The sequence below is a fragment of the Elgaria multicarinata genome, chromosome 1, assembly GCF_023053635.1.
Source record: "Elgaria multicarinata webbii isolate HBS135686 ecotype San Diego chromosome 1, rElgMul1.1.pri, whole genome shotgun sequence".
Taxonomy (NCBI): Eukaryota; Metazoa; Chordata; class Lepidosauria; order Squamata; family Anguidae; genus Elgaria; species Elgaria multicarinata.
In genome coordinates, this window is record NC_086171.1 from 88604682 (window position 1) to 88625081 (window position 20400).

Sequence of the window (20400 nt, forward strand, 5' to 3'; positions counted from 1 at the left end):
AGGTAGTTTCGTGCCGCAACGGGCACACTTTTTAAACGGGGCCTTGGGGTCCATGCGGACCAGATAAAGGAAGAAAGTTTGAGGTAAAGTTTAGAGGATTAACAAGATAATATATAAGAATATATATATTCATATATATATATATATATATATATATATATTAGGGAATATATATATATATTAGGGAAAAAACAGCGGAAAGAAGAGGATAAAGGAGAATAAGAGAAAAACGAAGGTGAGTCTTAGCTATATTTTATGTTTTAGACGGAAGCGTTCTTGACGAGGCTGTCGGTTAGACGGTTGAAGAAGAACTGAGGGAATCTGGGCGGGAACCCCTCTGCATATGCGCAGTAGAGGGAGAAGGGTTCCCGCCCAAAATGCCTCTTAGCTATAGAAGATTCCCGAAGCGGGGCTTCGCGCAGGCGCAGAGCCCATATGTGTGATACACAGAGACCACGAAGAAGAACAAGCCATTTGTGGCTCTCAACCTGTTGCTAGAAAACCAATGTAGCAGACAATACTTGGATATGGTTTGTTCTGGTATGAGGTAGCTTCTAATTTGTTCCTTGATTTTTATGATTAGGAATCATATTTCTGGTTTTGCACATACTAATTACACTTACAAATACCTTGCTATTTCCTATATCGATGTTTATAGTAAATGGCATCAAGATTTTGCTTACCATACCTTGGTGGATTTGAAGGTGCATTTACTGAAGCAAAGTAGTCTTGGTTCATTTGACCTCCTCGAATGACTTCTGACACAGTGTTAATGGTCTAAAAAGTAACCAAAACAAATAAACAAAACAAAACCAAAAAAAACCCTGAGAACTGAAGCATCAGAACTGTGAGTTGTATAATGAACTGGTTTTCACTTCATTTCTTCAACCATATGCAACATTACGAAACAAACACACTACCAAGTCTGTATGCATACTCATAGAAATACAAAGCAAGTTCTCTAGTCTTGTTTTCTGTATGAAGTTGTTTAAGTGAAGAAAGCAAAAAGGCGTTTGACATTTTAAAAGATTGAACTGGATTCCTTTATTTGCAATTCATATAATAAGGAGAATCAAGAAAAAAACTTTAAGAAACCTCTCTAGCCTCATTCATGTGGCAGTTCATCCATTGATGATAATGGATACGAGCTGGTTCAGACATGTTCATCACTTGATGACAGAATTTGCACCCTACCCCACATAGATTCAAAATCAATGCTGTTCAGTGACATTAGCACACACTTTCTTCTGCTAGTCGGGTACTTAATAAACAGGTGATACAACAGCAATTAATACTCATTCCTGTATGAACTGAGACTATGCACTGATGGTATGAGGTATTCAGTTCAGAAAAAAATAGTCTACTGCAGGTTTTCTTTAACAAGATTCTTAAACAGAAGGCTATTTAGAACAATCGAAATTACCATATTTCTTCAATTCTAAGACGCACTTTTCCCCCCATATAAACATCTCTAAAAACGGGGTGCGTCTTAGAATCACGGGTGCGTTTATTATTTCTTAGAATCAAAGCTTTTTTTCTGTTGGTGGTACTGAAATTAGTGTGCGTTTTACAATCGGTGGCGTCTTAGAATCGAAGAAACATGGTATTTAGTCTGTCAACACAATGGACAATTTCCCAACAACTCTAGTATTAAAATGATGTAAACCCAGGTTATTTAAAGGTCTGAATTAGAGCAAGTGATTTTGTACGTCAACATTTCAAAGCTGTATAAAAAATTAAAATAATCAATGTCGTTGTTGAATCAATTACTAGTGCATAACATGACATCCTCTCCTTGCCTGATTAAATCTTGCAACATCTCTCTTCAGCTACATCTCTATCCCAGCATAAAATGATAATCTATTCCTCTGCTCCCTTACCTCAGTAAGGATATCAGCAGGAACTCCAGTTGCCATCAGAATTGTACAAAGCTGCTGCAGCAATCCACACTGAAACATGGCTTTTTGACAACTGCTGGTGGCACCAGGTGGGTTTGTGGGGGACACTAACACCCGGACCAGCTGTAGAGAAAAGAAACGCATCACATAAAGGTGCTGAAAGGACACCTGAAGCAAAAATGTTAACTTATTTTATAAGATAGAACTATATAAAATTCATGGGGCCATGAAAGTGACCATATTGGTTTTGACCTCACTTTGACTTTGCTGACTATTATGTTACACTGAAAAGCATTTACCTGCAGCATCAGATGTAGATTGGTTACTTTCTGCGCTGACCATCCAGCATTATCATCACCAACTTCAAACCATGGCTTCATACGCTGAATATAGGAACCTTCCTTAAAGAAATTCTGGTTTGAATTATTGTTCTTCAACAAATTTTGAAGTAAGAGAAGACAATCTTCCACAACTATGCCTGCAAAGACAGAGGGTTGATGGACATTAGCTTCAACAGTCAAGATTATGGCTTTTTCACAGAATCAGAACTTTCTGAAGAGAAAATAGAATGACACATCACTGTTTCAATGAAATGGAGATTTTGTGAGAGTGATTGAGAAGGTCTCTCTACAAAGGCAAAAAGAATGATACTAGACAAATAAGTGTCTAACGGAGTGACTGAAAAAAACAAGACCATCTAGCCTCTGCTCTTCACCATCATATAGCTTAGATAATCTAACAAAAGCAAATTCCTTGAAGGGATCTCAGCATCTTTTGATGTATTAAGAGCGGAGAATGCTATTTGGAATGAATATGGCAGAAAGTTTAGCCAAATCCAGCATTCTAAATAAGCCCACAAAACTCACTAGCCTACTGAGAGACTAGTAACCTGCACTTCCATGCTGGAGGTGTCAAAAGGATGGGCTTCCACCTCTGTGGAATGGGTGAGGAGGGACAGAGAGATTGAATTTCTTGCCAAGATGGATTTCCTTGTCATTTCTGGCTACCATGTGAGTTGTTAAATACATATGTGGTAAAACCCGACTATGTTTCTTCTACTGTAAACTGATTTGCTCATAGAGAGGATGATAGGTTAGTTCTCTAAGCTTATGACAAGTAGCCACCAGATATAGCACTGTAACAGGAAGGTAAGGGCAGCTTAGACAGGATGTTCCTCCAACACGTAAGCTGCTGATTATTTATACGCAGCCAGAAGGCACAGGAAAAAGGGATGATGACGCTGAAAATGGAGTGGCACAAGCAAATATCAGCGATCAACTGAATTAAGATCACACATCTACCAATACATTCATACAGATCAAGCCATTATAAATGTATTTCAAAAATTTTCAGTTCCAACAGTAATGCTGAAATGTTGTGGTACTAAAATGTATGTTCAAAAGTATGTTTTAGTACCAGTTCTCATATTATTTTTCGCAGGCATTAATACTCACAACTCAAAAGCAATAAAACATGCAGTATCACAACAACCCTATGGGTGCCCAACTTTTAAAATATTACAATCCAATATCAGACAGACCAGGGATTCGGGAAGGACTTAAAATAGCAATTCAGGAATAGAATGAAAAGGATGAACTAGTCTAATGTCTGGGAAGCAACCGAATGTCTTTCCCAGCAACCAGGAATCCAGGCATCACACTTCTAGCTTATGAATGACCTCAGGAGCACAGTGTCATAGGGGCAATTTTAAATTGCTTTTTACTATCCCCACAACAAATGAGATGTTAGATTTAGGCCCTGATCCACAAGGCAAGCCAGTTCAGATGTTCTGTGGATTGCATCAACTTTTTTCACATCTACAATCACCTACACCTCTAAAAACCCTTCACAAATTGGTAATTTTACGTTTACGTAAACTATCATATATATTTATATTTTTACCTGCTAATCTGCAACAGACTATTAAAACGTCTATGAAGCTGGGTAAGTAATCTAATATGGTAAACATTTTTCAGGAAAGAAAACCATAATAGAATTGGCTATTATAAGGCATTGGGGTGTGGGGGGAGCAGTACAAGATTTTAAGGTTCATACCACTATTCTTCAGGAACCTCTCAAACTCAGATATAAAAATAGCTACATAGCACCAAATTTGTTGCAAATTGTATTCTTGTATTCTAGGGTTCTTGTAACAAATCCAGTGCCGATCTAATGTTGCTAACCAGTACGTTACAGCAGGGGTCCCCAACCCCCAGGCCACAGACCGGTCCCGGTCCGTGGCCTGTTAGGAACTGGGCTGCGCAGGTGAGCTGCTTTCACCCACCCCCTTCCGGGCGCGCTGTTCCGAAGCCGCCTGCCCGCTCCAGTGTCCTGGCTTCGCTTCGGCAGGGCGTCCACCCAGCAGAAGCGAAGCCAGGACACTGGAGTGTGTGGGGGGGCACTCTTAGAGCCGCTGTGGGAGGGTGGCTTCCGGGTGCAGTGGCGGGGGTGGGGAGCCTGCCGCTGCAGCTCTGCTCCTCCCTCTCGGGGACCAGGTGGGCGCAACCCTGGCCGCCGCCGCTTGCAGGCAGGGACCCAGCCTCCTCCACTGGTCCCACCCCCCGGGGCGGCTCTCGACACAGCTCTTCTCCACCTCATGGTAGGTCAAGGCCGGCTGCCGCGAGGTAATTCCCGCCCATATCTCAGCGAGCGCAACAACAGCAAGCAGCGGCCTGGCTGCTTGTTTTCTTTTATTTGAACAAAATGAAAAATGTTTCCTGTGATATTTTTCATCTTAAGAACACACTTTTCTCAATTATCATTGAGAGTCTAGCTGCACTTCCTGTTTCTAATACAAAAACCAGGTATTAAAGGGGGTTGATTATGTGAAGGCATCCCCTCAAACCCCACCCCACATTCCGTGGAAAAATTGTCTTCCACGAAACCGGTCCCTGGTGCCAAAAAGGTCGGGGACCGTTGCATTACAGGATCACACACACACACCCCTCTTCTGGAGCTCAGCACTCACTCCCACCCACTCTTGAGCCACTCTGTTGGTAACGACATTAACTGCTGTTCGGGCTAACCAGGATTTCCACTTAAACAAGATTGAAACTACATGGGCTCATGTTTGCCATCTAACACTGCATAAGCTATGGCAACAGAATGCAGCTTTCAAGGACATACCTCCATCACTGTTTCCCTCATCCGTTATGATATCCAACAATCTCTCAAAGGCATTTTCAAAAGCAACTATTTTCTGGATGGCTGCATTACTTTTTGTTAACTGCTGAAGTAACAGGACACCCTGTGGGAGAAAAGACAGAAAGACTTGACTGACAAACCTTTAATCCCAGCAAAAAAAGTTTTCCTTAAACGTTCAAGTGGACAAGGCCCTTTCCATTTGCATCATGCAAGCTTGAGGGTGGTTTGTACTGTTCGTATTACACAAACTCTATCCTAAAGACTCCTATCAGTCTCTGATATTCAAACTGATGTTCTAAATATGATCTGACTTCTTTAGCTGTGCAAATTTTAATTATCTGGTGGATGAGTTTTAAATGCTTTACTAAGTTAATACATTTCATTAACTTACGATGTTTTATGTCTTCATTTTTATGGCTTATTCTAGTCCCCAAATGCCTTGGTTTAACGAGGAGAGTTAAAGAACTTACAAATTCACTCAAGGGCCAAACGCGTGGAAATTCAGACTGGGTTCAGACAACATGATAACCAATGGTGGTTTAAATAATCGGCAGTTAATTATTTAACCCACCGTCGTTTATCATGTTGTACGGCAGGAGTTTATTTAACCAATGGTTGGTTATTTGGTCAAAGTAACCAACCCAAATAACCAGTGCTGTGCTGTGCAAATAACCAGTATCGTGTTGTGTGGTGGGCACCATTGGTTATTTCCTCAGCCAATGTTAGCTATTTTGTCAGCAAGGCAAGAGTGGTCAAAGTGGTGGCTGCCGCTCTAGTCCAGCTACCAGGATAGATTTTCAGTAGCAGTGGCTGATGGGAAATTAGCAGGAGGACTGAGAGGGGGGAGAGAGGACCGAGATGAGTGAGTCAACTCGGTGTGGACTAATAGTCAAATCAACGTTGATTCTAATCCACACTACAGTTAATTTTTATCATGTCGTTTGGAGAGTAACCTCGATAAACAACTGTCAATTTGATTATTACCCCACCATTGACTCTAAGTTATGGAAGCAGTTAACACATCTTATATGGTCTCTCATATTGTGCTGTTCTCTATTGCCCCATTTCTATCTTATGAGAGATTACTGAGGGAATGCAGAGGTGTTTCTCCAGAAGTCTGTACCTGATATGGAGATTAACCTGCTATGAGGAAGACCAGACAGTTCTAGTGAATAACCTTTGTGCACCCCTCTGCGCACCATTTCCTTCACCCATGGCTCTGAAGAGAACTCTGCCAATGCTAGATGCTCTATCCACTGCTCCCTTGTCCACAGTGCTGCTGCAGCTGTTTGCAGATCTCTTTTCATGCCCCAGCTGCTTGATTGTAATTGGCTAGATGGAAGTTCTATCTCCTCCTATGGAAGTGAAAGAATGAGTATCCTGCATTCGGGCTCCTTCTTGGGTGTTGAAGGCATATATCTTTTTGGCTCTTGTTTCTATCAGAGTATCCTCAGAAAAGTCTCTGAACAACTCATGAACAGAGAGGTAGTCAGATAGGATTTAAAAGTTGCATATTTTTAATGACATGTGATACATCACCAGGGATGGAATTCAGGACAGCTATCAAGTTATTTTAAAAGGTGGACCCAACTATCTAGTTGTTACATTGGGGTTTCAGTACTTAACCTTCTACTTGTGTTAGATGTTAGATTAACAAAACCCAGAAATATTTAGAAAATTAAATTTCAGTTTATTTTTTAAAATTCCTGATTTTTTGTCATATATTTGTTTAGCTCATCATTTCACCTAGGTTCTTTATCATAGAATCCTAGAATAGTAGAGTTGGAAGGGGCCTATAAGGCCATTGAATCCAACCTCCTGCTCAATGCAGGAATCTACCCTAAAGCATACTTGACAGATGGTTGTCCAGCTGCCTCTTGAATTCCTCGAGTGTGGGAGAGCCCACAACCTCCCTAGGTAACTGGTTCCATTGTAGGACTGCTCTAACGGTCAGGAAGTTATGCTGAATGACAATCTGCAAGAAGCCACCATTTGATGTAATGTGTTGTTAGCTTCGGCTATTGGGCGGTATAAAAATGTAATAAATAAATAAATAAATAAATAAATTGGCAGTCTGTTCATGTTTATGAACAGTAAGCAAGCAATTCATTTAATGGTGAGGGGAAAACATTATCTCTGGGAACGGAGGGTCCGATCTTTTCCTTGAGTTAGAATTCTACTGCTGTACCTCACCCTAACTATATTTAGGATGTTGGCTAAAATTCTCAATAAAAAAGCACATGCCAGATGGGATTACACCAAAAACTACGGCAGCTGAGAGAAATGCTTCTCTCTTTGGTTCATATATGCAGACCTGAGCTGGTAGTGGATACCAGCTGGTGGTAGAGTTGGAAGATGGAGGCTACTGGCCCTGAATAGCTATCCCTAACTCTGTCTGAAATATTTACCAAGAGGATAGTTTGTGCTCTAAGTCTGAGATGCCGTAACACAAGGAAGTGTTATATATGAGCTCTGACCCTCCACCCACAGTGTTAATTATTAGCAAGCTTAAGACTTCTAGTCAATATATGTACCATATGACATGCCCTTATAACCCACCGCAATTACATCCACCTTTTCTTCAGAATTCAGATGCAGAAGAGGTGAAGAGGAGTAGTTTTACAGTTTAGAAATCAATTTCATTATTGAAAATATGATTGGATCATTATTATTTTATACGTACATCATTCCTTATGACCTCTCTAGAATCTGCCAGTAGGTCCATCAGCCTTGAGACACCTGAAAGAGGAAAAAAAAACATAAGAGGAGATTAGTTATGACCATACATTCAGCATCTAGCCCAATATTGCCTACTCTGCCTGACAACGGATTTCCAAAGTCTGAAGCTGAGGCATTCCCCAGGCCTCCTACTGGAGTTCATTTCAATTAGAAATGCCAAGGTTTGAACTTATAATTTTCTGCATGTGATTACTGACACATGGCCCTTGTTTTACGTTGCCAGATCCATAAAGAGAGCAATTTCTGAAATGGCTTACCAACATTACAAGGAATAAAAAAAGTCAGCAATATATTTCTTTGCATCACTACATCCTACTAGATATTCTAGCTAAATGTCCTGCTACCAAGAGACAATACTTTTGCTTGATTTGGGAGATCATGTTCAGGTTGTTCTGGATGGGTTCTGAAGTTTGGAGGTAATATTAGGTGCAGTCTTATCTCTGGGAGGCCAAGTGGTCTTGGTGGCCCAAAGCACCTTTCATTAGCAAAAGTTGGTGAACCAACGGTAGCCTCTCCAAGACAGAAATAGACTGGCCACAATAATTACTGCTCTGGTAACATCCCATTTAGATTACTGCAGTGCACTGTATGTGGGGGGTTGCGCTTGAAGATAGTTTAGAAACTACAAATAGCAATTTAGCTGTTATATTCTGTATTAACTCAGGTTGGGCATATTGGACACACCTAAGTCTTGAAACATCTGACTATCTCATGGTCCATTTCTGGACCCAATTCAAGGTGTTGGTTCTAACCTTTAGGCTCTAAAGGGCTGTAGAACAAGGAGCACTTTCTCCCATGTGAACATTCCTGAGTATTAAGATCCTCAACAGACGTTCCTATCCATCACTTGCTGTCTAAGGTGCAGTGGATATTGACCCAGATATGGGTTTCTCTGTTAAAGCCCCCTATTGTTTGAATGTGCTCCCCAAAGAGGCATATCTGGCACCTATTATTATCCTTTCAGCACCAGTAAAAACCATTTTATTTGTCCAGAATTTAGTATGTCTTAATTTATTGTTAGTTTAATTTAGTTTTTTAAAAAATGTTTCTGCTGCTGGTCTTGTCTTGTTTTATTCTATGTGTTTTATTGAAGTTTTGATTTCTATATCTATATAGATATAACTTTTGGAGGTTGTTGTACCTGAAAAGCAGTATATACATATTTAAAATAAAGTAAGAAATACTTACCCATAGGGCTAACTAGTATTATCTGCTGCACTTGGGGTCCCTGCTGTTTTAACAATACTGTAAGAAGTTTCACTCCAGGCCACCGGACATGGAAATCAAATTCCTGTAATTCATCATGTTATACATTAAAATCCACTGTATTTCACTGTTACCATTATTGTAGACAGGTCAATATACTTGTTCTAAGCCAGTGGTGGGCAGATCAGGATCCATGGGTAAATCTTTGGACAATTTGCAGAAGATCAGCAGGAGGTTCTTATTTCCAGTTGTCTTCAATAGCAACAAATAAAAAAGATTTGCCCCAGTAAGGCCTGGGTTGAATAGATGCTCAGAGGCATCCTGTTTCTTAGCGCATGTCTGTCCACCTAAGCCACTATTTTGCACCTGACTCCGGTTGGTAGACCTCAGAATTCTAGTAGAAAAACAAAGTAGATTCTGCAACCCTGAAGTCTGCCCACCCCTGTTCTAAGCCATAACAAAGCACATGCCATTGAAACAAAATGACATAACCTGTTTCAGCTGAAAAATCTTCTTGTCTGAATGATCAAATTTAAATAATCATAGCACTAGCATTTGTATAATGCTTCACATATATATTCTCAATAATCCTTACAACTATGTGTAAAGTAGGCACAGTTACAAGATGGGGGATACTTGGCTCAGCAATACTACAAACAAGAAGGATTTTGGAATTGTTGTAGATCGCAAGCTGAATATGAGCCAACAGTGCGATATGGCTGCAAGAAAAGGCAAATGCTATTTTGGGCTGCATTAACAGAAGTATAGCTTCCAAATTGCATGAGGTACTGGTTCCTCTCTATTCGGCCCTGGTTAGGCCTCATCTAGAGTATTGTGTCCAGTTCTGGGCTCCACAATTCAAGAAGGACGCAGACAAGCTGGAGCGTGTTCAGAGGAGGGCAACCAGGATGATCGGGGTCTGGAAACAAAGCCCTATGAAGAGAGACTGAAAGAACTGGGAATGTTTAGCCTGGAGAAGAGAAGATGGAGGGGAGACATGAGAGCACTCTTCAAATACTTCAAAGGTTGTCACACAGAGGAGGGCCAGGATCTCTTCTCGGTCCTCCCAGAGTGCAGGACACGGAATAATGGGCTCAAGTTAAAGGAAGCCAGATTCCAGCTGGACATCAGGAAAACCTTCCTGACTGTTAGAGCAGTACGACAATGGAATCAGTTACCTAGGGAGGTTGTGGGCTCTCCCACACTAGAGGCATTCAAGAGGCAGCTGGACAACCCTCTGTCAGGGATGCTTTAGGGTGGATTCCTGCATTGAGCAGGAGGTTGGACTTGATGGCCTTTCAGGCCCCTTCCAACTCTGCTATTCTATGATTCTATGATTATTCCCAAATTGCAGATCAGGGGTAGGCAAGAACGCAAAGAATGTGGATGAGAGATGGTTGTTTAAGGCCACCTAGTGTGTTCATGGCAGAGCCAAGATTTCCACTAGGACTTCTTCATTCACAGCTTGATCATTTAGTCCCTATACTATAATCAACTTATCATTTCTAAAAAATCTAATTATAGGAATTTTCCTCTAGTATATATAATTCTAGTTTATATCAGGAGTCAATCGAAGAAGCTTGAAGGCATGAATTGAAATTAAGAACAAAATGCCTGGAGGAAAAGAAACAATTGGGGAAAGCTGGGAGTATTTTGATTCCCAGTTTTCCTAGATCTAATTTATATTTTATTTTCCAAGTAAATTAGATTATTTAAAGAGGATCATATTCAGCATCTGGCCCTGCCTCCTAGCTCCATGGGATGGGATATCCTGAGGGATAATTACTGCCTTCCTGCCATTCCTCAGAGAACTGTTCATTACAGGGAACCCATGATCAGTTGATTTATATTGTATAGTATAAATAAAAGAACTGCTCCCACAGCTCACGTTTTATGGCAGTAAAACGCACCATCACCACAATGCATGGTTCAGACTAACATACCTCAGTCAATATCTCCTGAATCAATATCCAGTAACTATGAGAAGTAATCTTGAAATTGGTATAGCTTCATTCATGGCAACATCATCCAATTAAATCAAATGTTTATTCTCTAGCTAAAGAAGAGTAGTTCTCACCTCTAAATAGCTCAACAGAAGTGTGACATTTTCTTGCTGCTTAATAAATATTTCTGTAAATTGGCTTCCAAGGTCTTCAGCTGGTTTCTGCGAATTTTCTTCTGTAACATTAAGGATTCAATTACAGCATAGCTTCAAACAGTTTCAGAGCTTCCAACAAAGGCAATTTGCAGTAAATGTAATAAAGATACAAGGCAGCTAAATCTAAGTTTTGCAAAGTAGGGGGAGGAAACCTTTAATATTAAACAATCTATCTGTCATGGCAAAACCTCATTCTCAGAAGATTCTGACTACTTGTCCTCAGAAGAAGATGCTTCAGAGTTAATGGTTCCAGGACTCTACTACAGAATTCCAGAATGAAGCTTCCACCACCCCAGTACCCAATTTTCCGAAAAGATCCTAGGGACGGACTCATCGGTATCTAGAGGAAGTCGCATTACCGCACTCAAACTCTGAGGACTCAGACTATAAGAAAACTACCAAGCCATAACCATTCCCACGTTGTTGCAGTCTGAGACTGCTAAAACAAGACAGATTCCTTATGAGGCAAAGTCTTAGGCAACCAGCCTAAAATGAGGCCAAACTCTTATTTAAGGCTCAGTCTTGCTCTGCTCCTTGTTGGAGCAACATACAGATAACTCTGTCAGGCTTCCAACTCCACTCGGAGCTTTCTGTGGAGCTGATCAATTCCTGTCTAGCTTCCTTTTGAAACCTGATCTATTTGGACCTCTGTTCAAGATTGGACCATAGCAGTACCCTGCAACCCAAGGTACACTATCAATAGGAGATTCTGCTACTTGACTCATATCTAACAATATTCCTTATTTCGTATTAGACAAGTCTTGGATGCAGTCGGTATCAATATCTTTCTGTCCTAGAAGAGACCTGATGGACAGATGCGGGAGACAAGGGAAACAGTATTGGATCCCTCTAAGGAATGTAGAGTCACTCTTTGTGCTGCAATTGGAAACTTGGCTTTGAGTGCACGCTTAACCAATCTCACCACCACTTTTTGTTGTTGTTCCCTTGTGTAGGTAGAGGATATGCAAATGAGTCAGAGATTTAATATTCTTCTGGTCTAATATTCTTATGAGAAGTTTTATACTGAGGATGGCATTACCAGCCTTGAGGGCTCTGCTCTTTTTGCTGAAGCAGCTGGTTAATGATTTCTCCAAGCATCACCCTTTTTGTCTTTGGATAAATTGTTCCTCGCTGACTATAAGAGCAGGGATGGAGGGATACTGTAGGCCTGAAGCGTGAGGGAAAACAACTGAGAGGGCATAGGGACCACCCCCATAATAATCCATAACACAGAATGGCTGAGCTGGAAAGTTTGCAACAGCCTCTGATGGCTGTCCTGCATGCTGTATGGCTTAGAAAAAAGTATGTCTTTTGGGGTGTCCAACTGGAAATCTATAACAAAAAGTCTGTTACGGCCTACCCATCCATATATATATATATATATATATATATATATATATATATATTTGTTGTTTTACATTGTCTTTCTGCCTTAATTACTCTGACTTGTTTTGCCCAACTCATCAATCCTATCCAGCCTGTGTGGAAGTAGAAGACACTGGCTGGAGTATCCATTTATTCCTGTAGAGATTAGAAACAAGGTGATCTTTGCCCTGTTTGCTCAAAAGCTTCAGGAGATGAAAGACAGCAAGTCTACTGGTTTGAGTTGGAAAGAAGCTGACTTCTCCTGTCCCTGTAACTTTGAGATCCACTGAAATACAGAGCAGCACAAAGAAGCTGGAAGAAAATATATTTCTTTGTTGAAAGGCAAGAGTTTAATTTATCTGAATTCAGAATACTGAACTATATTTTAGCATTAGTTTGTTAGTCTATGAAAAACATAATTGAATTCCTACTAATCTGATACTTTAGGGCACAACCATCTCCCAAATTTAGCAGTGAGGTGAGGCTGTTGTTGTTTATTCGTTCAGTCATTTCCGACTCTTCGTGACCAAGTTGTTTACAATCAATTCTGAAGGAAATCAGGCTGCTCCTCCATCCATTACTAAATTTCTACATGCTAAATTTGTACATCTGCTTCTTAATGACATCATGAAGCTGAGCCCGCTCCCAAAAATTTACAGAAGAGCAACAGTTATGGAACATGTCAAAAATACACACTGTTGCAGCAGTCTTCAAGAAGAAGCAAGAATAAAAGAATGCAAAGAATAAAATAATGACACTAAAGCTCTTCTCGAAAATTCAAGGTGGAATAATGATCTCCTTTGAAAGTTCACTAAACAAAGAAACAGTAATAGCTGGGAATCTTAAAATACCCCAAAGTATAAGGAACATGGTACTTGTTGAGTATTTTCTGGGTTCAGCTGTAGAACTCTGTGAAGATTATAAAGCCGGTTTCTTCAGCAATCATTGCATGGCATGCAATGATTTCGTAGGCATTCCCTACCAAATGGCCAACATAAAAATACTTGTTTTGGGGAATCTTAAGTATGCCAACTAACAAGAATAGAAGAAAGTAAAGTGAAAGACTTTATTAAGAAATGGGGGGAATTGTTGTCAACCAATTTATGTTACTGAAAATTCCTTGAATCCAAGATTTAAAGGCAGAAATATATGTGATGGTAGCACTGTTACTGCATTTGACTGAATTACAGAAAAAGCAGCACAGTTAGGAGTTGATGTATGAAAGGTACTTTTAAATGCTGCAGAATACAAAACACCTTCATATATTTGGTTCAGGAGTGCAGTCCAGGGTTCTGCTAAGCATATCTTTCTGAAATACAGCGGCAAGGCCTTTGCATGGCACAGCCTTTGACTTTTCTTGCTCCTCGCCTGCTTTAGATTCCTCTATCTTCTGCAGCAGATGAACAAACTGGTCTATGCTTATATATACACCAAATCAAGAAATAAACTGACATATAAAAGGGTAGATACCTTGTCTCAATCTGGGTTTTTTAGAATTTCCTGAAGATGACAAAAATGAAGGATCCGAAGAAGCAGAAACTGCTGACAGTGATAGCTCAGAAAACGGAAATGATTTGACCAATGTTTCACGTAGCAAAATTTAATGAGATAGTTTCCCCTATTTTTTCCTCAGCTCTTTTTCTGAAAATGAGCTTTTGGTGTTTGCTTGACACTGTGGAAGTTCAGAATACATACTAACTTTGTTTTACTGTAATGTTGATCATTTCATCTGTGTGAATAAGTTATCTTACTTTTAATACACCAAGCGTGATTATTTTATGACCAAACCAAATTATAAATAATAAATTTCATGTTCCTATAGTAAAAAAAAAGCAACTTTAGATCTACAAAGGACACTAACAAAAAATAAGTATTGCATATTTTCCATTTCCCCTATGGTTTCAAAATTTCCAGAAGATTTCCAGCACTCTAATGCTGACACAAAATTTATCATAGAAACCTCTGTAGTGCAGTTTACACAAACCAGATAATGGCTTGGTTCAAACTAAACTACACCCCAGTATTACACAGAGTTTGGACAATGCCATATCCTTGACATTCACAGCTTATCCTCCGTGTCAACTACTTCTTAATCTTCAACAGAGGAGCAACGTCAATATGAACTCACACTATGTGAATTAAAGGGGCACGGGAGAGCCCTTTAGTTACGGTGGAAGCACAATTTGTGACATTGCACAACATCATCACTAATCATGGGACATGTCAGTTAAAACATAACCTTAACTTCTACTTTCCTGGCTTTGTGGAGGAAAGTACTTTAAAACCAGTCTTAAACTAGCAGATTTTTTGATCATTGAATGATATAGTTAGATCAGCCTTGTATTTAAGCACTAGTCTAACAGCCATAGGCAAGATGAATTGCATGCAGGCTAGTGAGCAGGCTGACCTCGTGTCAAGCATAGACATGCAGTAAGGAATGGCAGAGCTCTCCATTTCTCCTCAGTCAGTTCTCAGCAAGTTAGTAACTTTGTGGGATTATTTTTAAGGCTGAGTTCTATAAATAAGATGTTCCACAATTCATATATGGGTGTCATAAAGACCAGACCCACTGGTTCATAGCATTTGCCCTTCTTTCCCAGGATAACAGCACACCTGAAAAATGAGTCTGCAGAGTACAGAGAGATTTTATTTCTTCTTGCAGATTGTTACAGGTAAAGCTGTATGCTTTTAGATAGCACAGTTATTTCACCAGGCTACCGTTCCTCAATTCTCCCTTAAGCCCTTGCTTTTCTTAGTCTGCAAATTTCTACTTTTGTTGTTGATGCATTTTGGTTGGTCCTTGCATCCTGTTTGTTGCTTTTCTTTCTAATTTTTGTACGGTTTTTAAAAATAAAAAAATAATTTAAAAATTGGCACACATAGAAAGGCTAGGACCCTCAGTATTTAGAGAGGAGAACCTCTCTCTTACAGCTTTCCCCCAGCCTGTAGTGACCTCTGCCCCGACTTACTTTTCACTGGGCTAGTTCACTTTGAGATCCATTAGGCAGACTCTGCTTCCTTGCAGCCCTTCCTGCGCTCTGCCAGGGTGCACCAGCATCAGAAGCAGCCATCAGCATTTCCTCCTATTTGCCTCCCCTGCCAGGCACCCCAGTTCCTTTTAACTCTTACTCCCTACAGCTGTGGCCAATCTCCTCCCCTGTCAGCTATAGCCCTTCTCTGATCTCTGGAGGCCACATCTGCCTCCAATCTGCTCCACTCCTCCAACCTCTATAGAGAAGAGCCAGGATGATGGTGCTGCAGAAGGGGAGATAGGCCAGTATTGGCAAATCCAACTATACCACCAGCAATTTTGCACATTGGATACATCAGTCTGAAAAGCATTTAAAATTCCTAGATGCCATCCATTTTTTCCACCCTTGACGACACTGACAATCAAAGTTGTCATTAAAACAATGCAACATCCTTACCCCCTTATTAATATGCATTCTGTTATTTTTTTAAATGTTAAATTAAGCTGATAAATAACTAAAAGATACTTAGGTTTTTCTATTTATTTCGTTTCTGTATCACCCAGTAGCTGAAGCTCTTTCGAATAACAAAAGCATACACAAGGACAAACCAATACGTAATAGTAAGTAAGTAGTAAATATTAACTGTGGTACTAACCAGGTTACAATGTCCCTGAAGTTATTAATACAATACTGTGACAAATATCTTAGGCTATTTGATCAAGTGCTTGCTACATTATTCTAAATTAACCTTGGAATAAGTGCCATTAAATAGAAAACAAATTCTATAAAAGTGCATTTAATAAAGCATGCTTATGTACACAGCAGTGTTTAAAAAGGACACTACAAAGAAGACAATTTTGAACTTCACTTTGCTTCTGTAAAATATTTTGTGAATTAATATCTTCAGCAATTATTTCAGAACACTAGGTGTTCCTAATGCCCTCTTCATAATGAACTCAGCAGTTCTAGTAACAAATGGAAAAATATTCCAGGCATTTTAGTTTAGTATCAGACATCACAAGCCACCATGTTTTGCTCTGACAATATCACCTCACATGATTACATGGCTCCACTGGACATGAAGAGAGCCAAACCAGTTTTAAACTTTGGGGTATGAGCAAAGTATTAAAATAACCCTCTTAGAATAACACTGGCAAATTTCTACACAGTATCCCTTTTAAAACTGAATCAAGTGTTGTGAATCAATTAATGACTGGAACTACAGCTAAAACACACCATGCTATTATAATTCAGGTTCTTTTACCTTCAGAATCATCTGTAAAGGCAGACAAGAAGAGAGAAAGGTTCAAAAATGAAGCAGTTTTCATTTAGTACCGCACAAAAGATCAATTAATAGTATAAAATTGATTTCAAAAGGAAGAATCAATGCTGCAGTGGTTACTTGATTAGTCTAGCTCAAGCACTTCCAATCATGTTTTGCTAAATCCATCCTCTGGAGGTCCCATAGCCCATCAAAGGCTCAACAACCTTGTTTGTTGGCACCACTTTAAATTTTGACCTCAACCTTGAAGCTTTTGTGTTCTTACAAGAAATAGGTGACCCCTTTGGAATGCCATAGTTTAGCTGTCATCAAAACTATTCAAAATAATCAGCCATCAGGAGGAGAGAGAAAACGGTATGGCCCTCTCCAAAGTTGGCCTGACTGGAGCCAATCAACATTTGTCTCTCTCCTCCCTGAACTGATAACTACATCAGTTATCATTGTAACCTGGCTATTACATAACTGCCAGGGTGCCTGAATTCACTTATTTTCCTATGTCCCTCCTTCCTTTTATATATTGTCTATTACATTGTAAGGCATTCTGGCAGGGATGTGTTCACTCTGTTTTTTTATTCAATGCTTTCTTCTATTTTAGGTGCTTAACGAATAAGTGATTTTCCGCCCTCAAAATTAATAGAATATTATGTAATTCCCTTTTTAATATGCATTTCATTTAATCCATTACATTAAAAAATTGTCTTCCAGGGTTACACATCATCATGCAATTTGTGTCTTTCCCCGCAAACCCCACCCCAGCAAAATTGTTTTGGTGAAGGATCAGTACTAGAAACAATAAGACATTCCCATTCAAGTATATTCAAATGTTTTCTATCCATAAAAAAACAAATCCAAATGTAAATTTAAAGATAGAAACTAGAAGTTGTATCAACATGCATTCTGTTTTTCAAGTGCTTTATCAAAATAAAATGCAGTTTTTACAGTAAGTAAATATCTGGAATAAAGCAGTAACACAAGCATTCTGGAGCACTTTTTAGAGCAAACAGGGAGAGTATACAGGAGTGTCGCCTCAATCATATTTAACACGTTCGCTAGATCTAAGCAAACTATGGGAAGAGGTCGCAGAGGTCACTTGCAGTTGCTATTTCACACATTACAAGAGCAAAAACATTGGCGCAAGTCGCATGTGTTTCTTTCTGCTTTCCTTATTTATTTGTAATATCTGAAGAACTCTCTATCAGTATTGTGAGAAATAACCTTTTATTTACTTTGCAAGTAATGGTCAGCTAACTGTTTCTTCCCAATAAGCCAATAGCAGTCTAATAATCAAGAATTTACATTGCTCTTAATGTTGGGACAAAATGAACAGCACCCAATTACTAGCTGCCATATCCACTATAGGGAAGTAAAGCATTGACCTGCATATTGCAAGTATTAGGAAAGATGACACAGACATTCTGAGCAACTTAGCTTATTCCTTACTAGGTCCTAGGTAACACAAAAAATGAGGCACACTTCCGGTCAGTGGTCCTAGCCTCAGATTTTATATATTTAATCTTCAAGGCTGCTTTGTCTGATGTGAAAGGATTTAGAGTTGACACCTTTAGCAAATAAGGCTGAAGCACCTTAAATGTAATATCACAAAATAAGGCAGCTCTATATTAGAGTGAAATAAAACCTGTGGTAGTATAGAAATTAATTTCAATTATATTTTAACCACATATCCCACACTAGTTTTAAACATTACAATAATGAAATATTTGTTTAAAACCACATTGATTTGAAACATTACAGTAATCGAAACTGAATGCTGTGCTTCAACATAAACACTACTGCTCAATAAAAACAGATTCTACAACAGGAAAGATTCGTGGGTTCACACGATAAACCATACTTATGGTTGAGTATGGGGTGAGTGTGGGTTGTTACTGAACTGTGGGATGTTGTGTTGTGTGAACTCAGCTGCACTAACAAACCATGGTTTGTTAACCACGAACAAACAACCCAACAACAAATCATGGGTTCTCTTCATGGTTAACAAACTATGGATTGTTAGGATTGCTGGGTTCACACAACAAAACAACCCACGTTTCAAGGACAACCCACGTTTCAACTCATACCCAACCTTGAGTGTGGGTTGTCGTGTTGTGTAAACTCAACCACTGTTCGGATGCAATGGTTTAGCATTACACAACTGAGACTGAATGCTTTTGGGCTCACACACTTTCCCCTTCTTCCTCCTCTCCTGGTGCAGCTGTGATGAGATAATCAGGAGCATGTGCTTTATTTTTAAACTTACCAGAGTTCCCTGATATGTCTGCATTCAAGGAACTGTGATTAGTTTAAACAAGGCAGGATCAAACTGCTCCAGATAGGGCTGAAAACCTCCCTGCCTGAATCCCTGGAGAGCCAGTGCCAGTCAGCGTTGATAATAGTGGACAAAATGGACCAATGGTCTGACTCAATATAAGGCAGCTTCCTAACCCATTGTTTATCATTAGATTCGAACCAGGCTACTGTGGGTTTTTAAAAACAAATATTTTATTTCTTGCTGGATAACTAAACCAAATTAAGAGATATTTTTTAAAAATCAAGTGCATACCTTGTTCTTCCTCTTCCACATCATTGGATATGATATTGTAGAGGGTATCCAAAGCATAGCCAATAATTTCAGAATCTGAACTATGAATACAAGGTCACATATTGAATGAAAAGCAATGTTAAGACATTTCAACCATTTGTTCATTAGGACTAATATTCATATTTCCCTTAATAGCAGCATCAACATTGCAAGCTGGGATGTCCATGCAAAGCACTTTTGAAAGCAAAGATTTTTTTTAAAAAAATAAGTATGGGATATATTTAGAGTTTGTGTCTGTCAACTTGGAAAATACTGCTTTCCATCTGAGATTAACTTTCCTATACAAATAATCTGGTAACAGCAATCCTAGTTTCTGAAGCTTTTTGGATTTGCTGGAAATGTTTGTAGAAATTAACATTCCACTATTGCAAAAAACAAGAAAGTATACAAACAGGTGCTCTTCATTCAGTCACTTCTCTTACTATGCTAATTGCAGTTAAATCGAAGTGACCGAACGAAGAGCACCTGTTTGCATACGTTTTAAATGTTTCCTAGGATTCTTACCGATCTGTCTGGAGCACTTGGATAAGATGGGACATAGCTTGAATCCCTACTTCCAGGCGATATTTCTGTCAAATTCAAGAAAAGAAGTAACAACTAAAGCAAAGTTATAGAATTCCTAAGAAATGAAAGTACCATTAGGCGACATATAGACTTGGTTCAGATGTCACAATTGCCTAAGTTTCGTTTTAACTCTGAATAGTCATTAATAAGTGGGAGCAAGATGGATCCTGGCCAACCAACTGCTCCCACTGAACAAACCATAGGTTACAAGTCTGGGTTGTTCTTCCCCAAGCAACTCACAATTCCACATTCAGACGTCATGATAAACTACACAGGAACAGAGCATGCCTGAGTTCTTTAGCTCGACAGAAGCAGTCAGGAGCTCGCACTTGTCCATGACTACCCAGAGTTTGTTTAAACACTAGTACTACCCCAAAAAAAAGAGAAAGAAAAGGACAAGATCCCCAATTACAGCTCAACTCAAGCACACCAGGTGCAAAGGACTAACAGAACCTCACTAGATCAATGAAATA

At 39.4% G+C, this 20400-nt stretch overlaps 1 protein-coding gene across 4 annotated transcripts in view; it reads right to left on the bottom strand.

The window, feature by feature from the left end:
- The window catches only part of USO1 (USO1 vesicle transport factor), a 306934-nt gene that overhangs the window by 278190 nt on the left and 8344 nt on the right, over positions 1 to 20400 (bottom strand). For all 4 annotated transcript variants that reach the window (XM_063131566.1, XM_063131573.1, XM_063131582.1 and 1 more), the window contains exons 3-11: positions 19868 to 19932; positions 19325 to 19404; positions 11065 to 11165; positions 8970 to 9072; positions 7726 to 7781; positions 5025 to 5145; positions 2198 to 2376; positions 1881 to 2021; positions 689 to 777 (exon numbers count right to left, since the gene is read on the bottom strand). In XM_063131566.1, coding sequence (XP_062987636.1) covers positions 689 to 777; positions 1881 to 2021; positions 2198 to 2376; positions 5025 to 5145; positions 7726 to 7781; positions 8970 to 9072; positions 11065 to 11165; positions 19325 to 19404; positions 19868 to 19932 — 935 coding nt within the window. The remainder of the gene's footprint in view (positions 1 to 688; positions 778 to 1880; positions 2022 to 2197; positions 2377 to 5024; positions 5146 to 7725; positions 7782 to 8969; positions 9073 to 11064; positions 11166 to 19324; positions 19405 to 19867; positions 19933 to 20400) is intronic.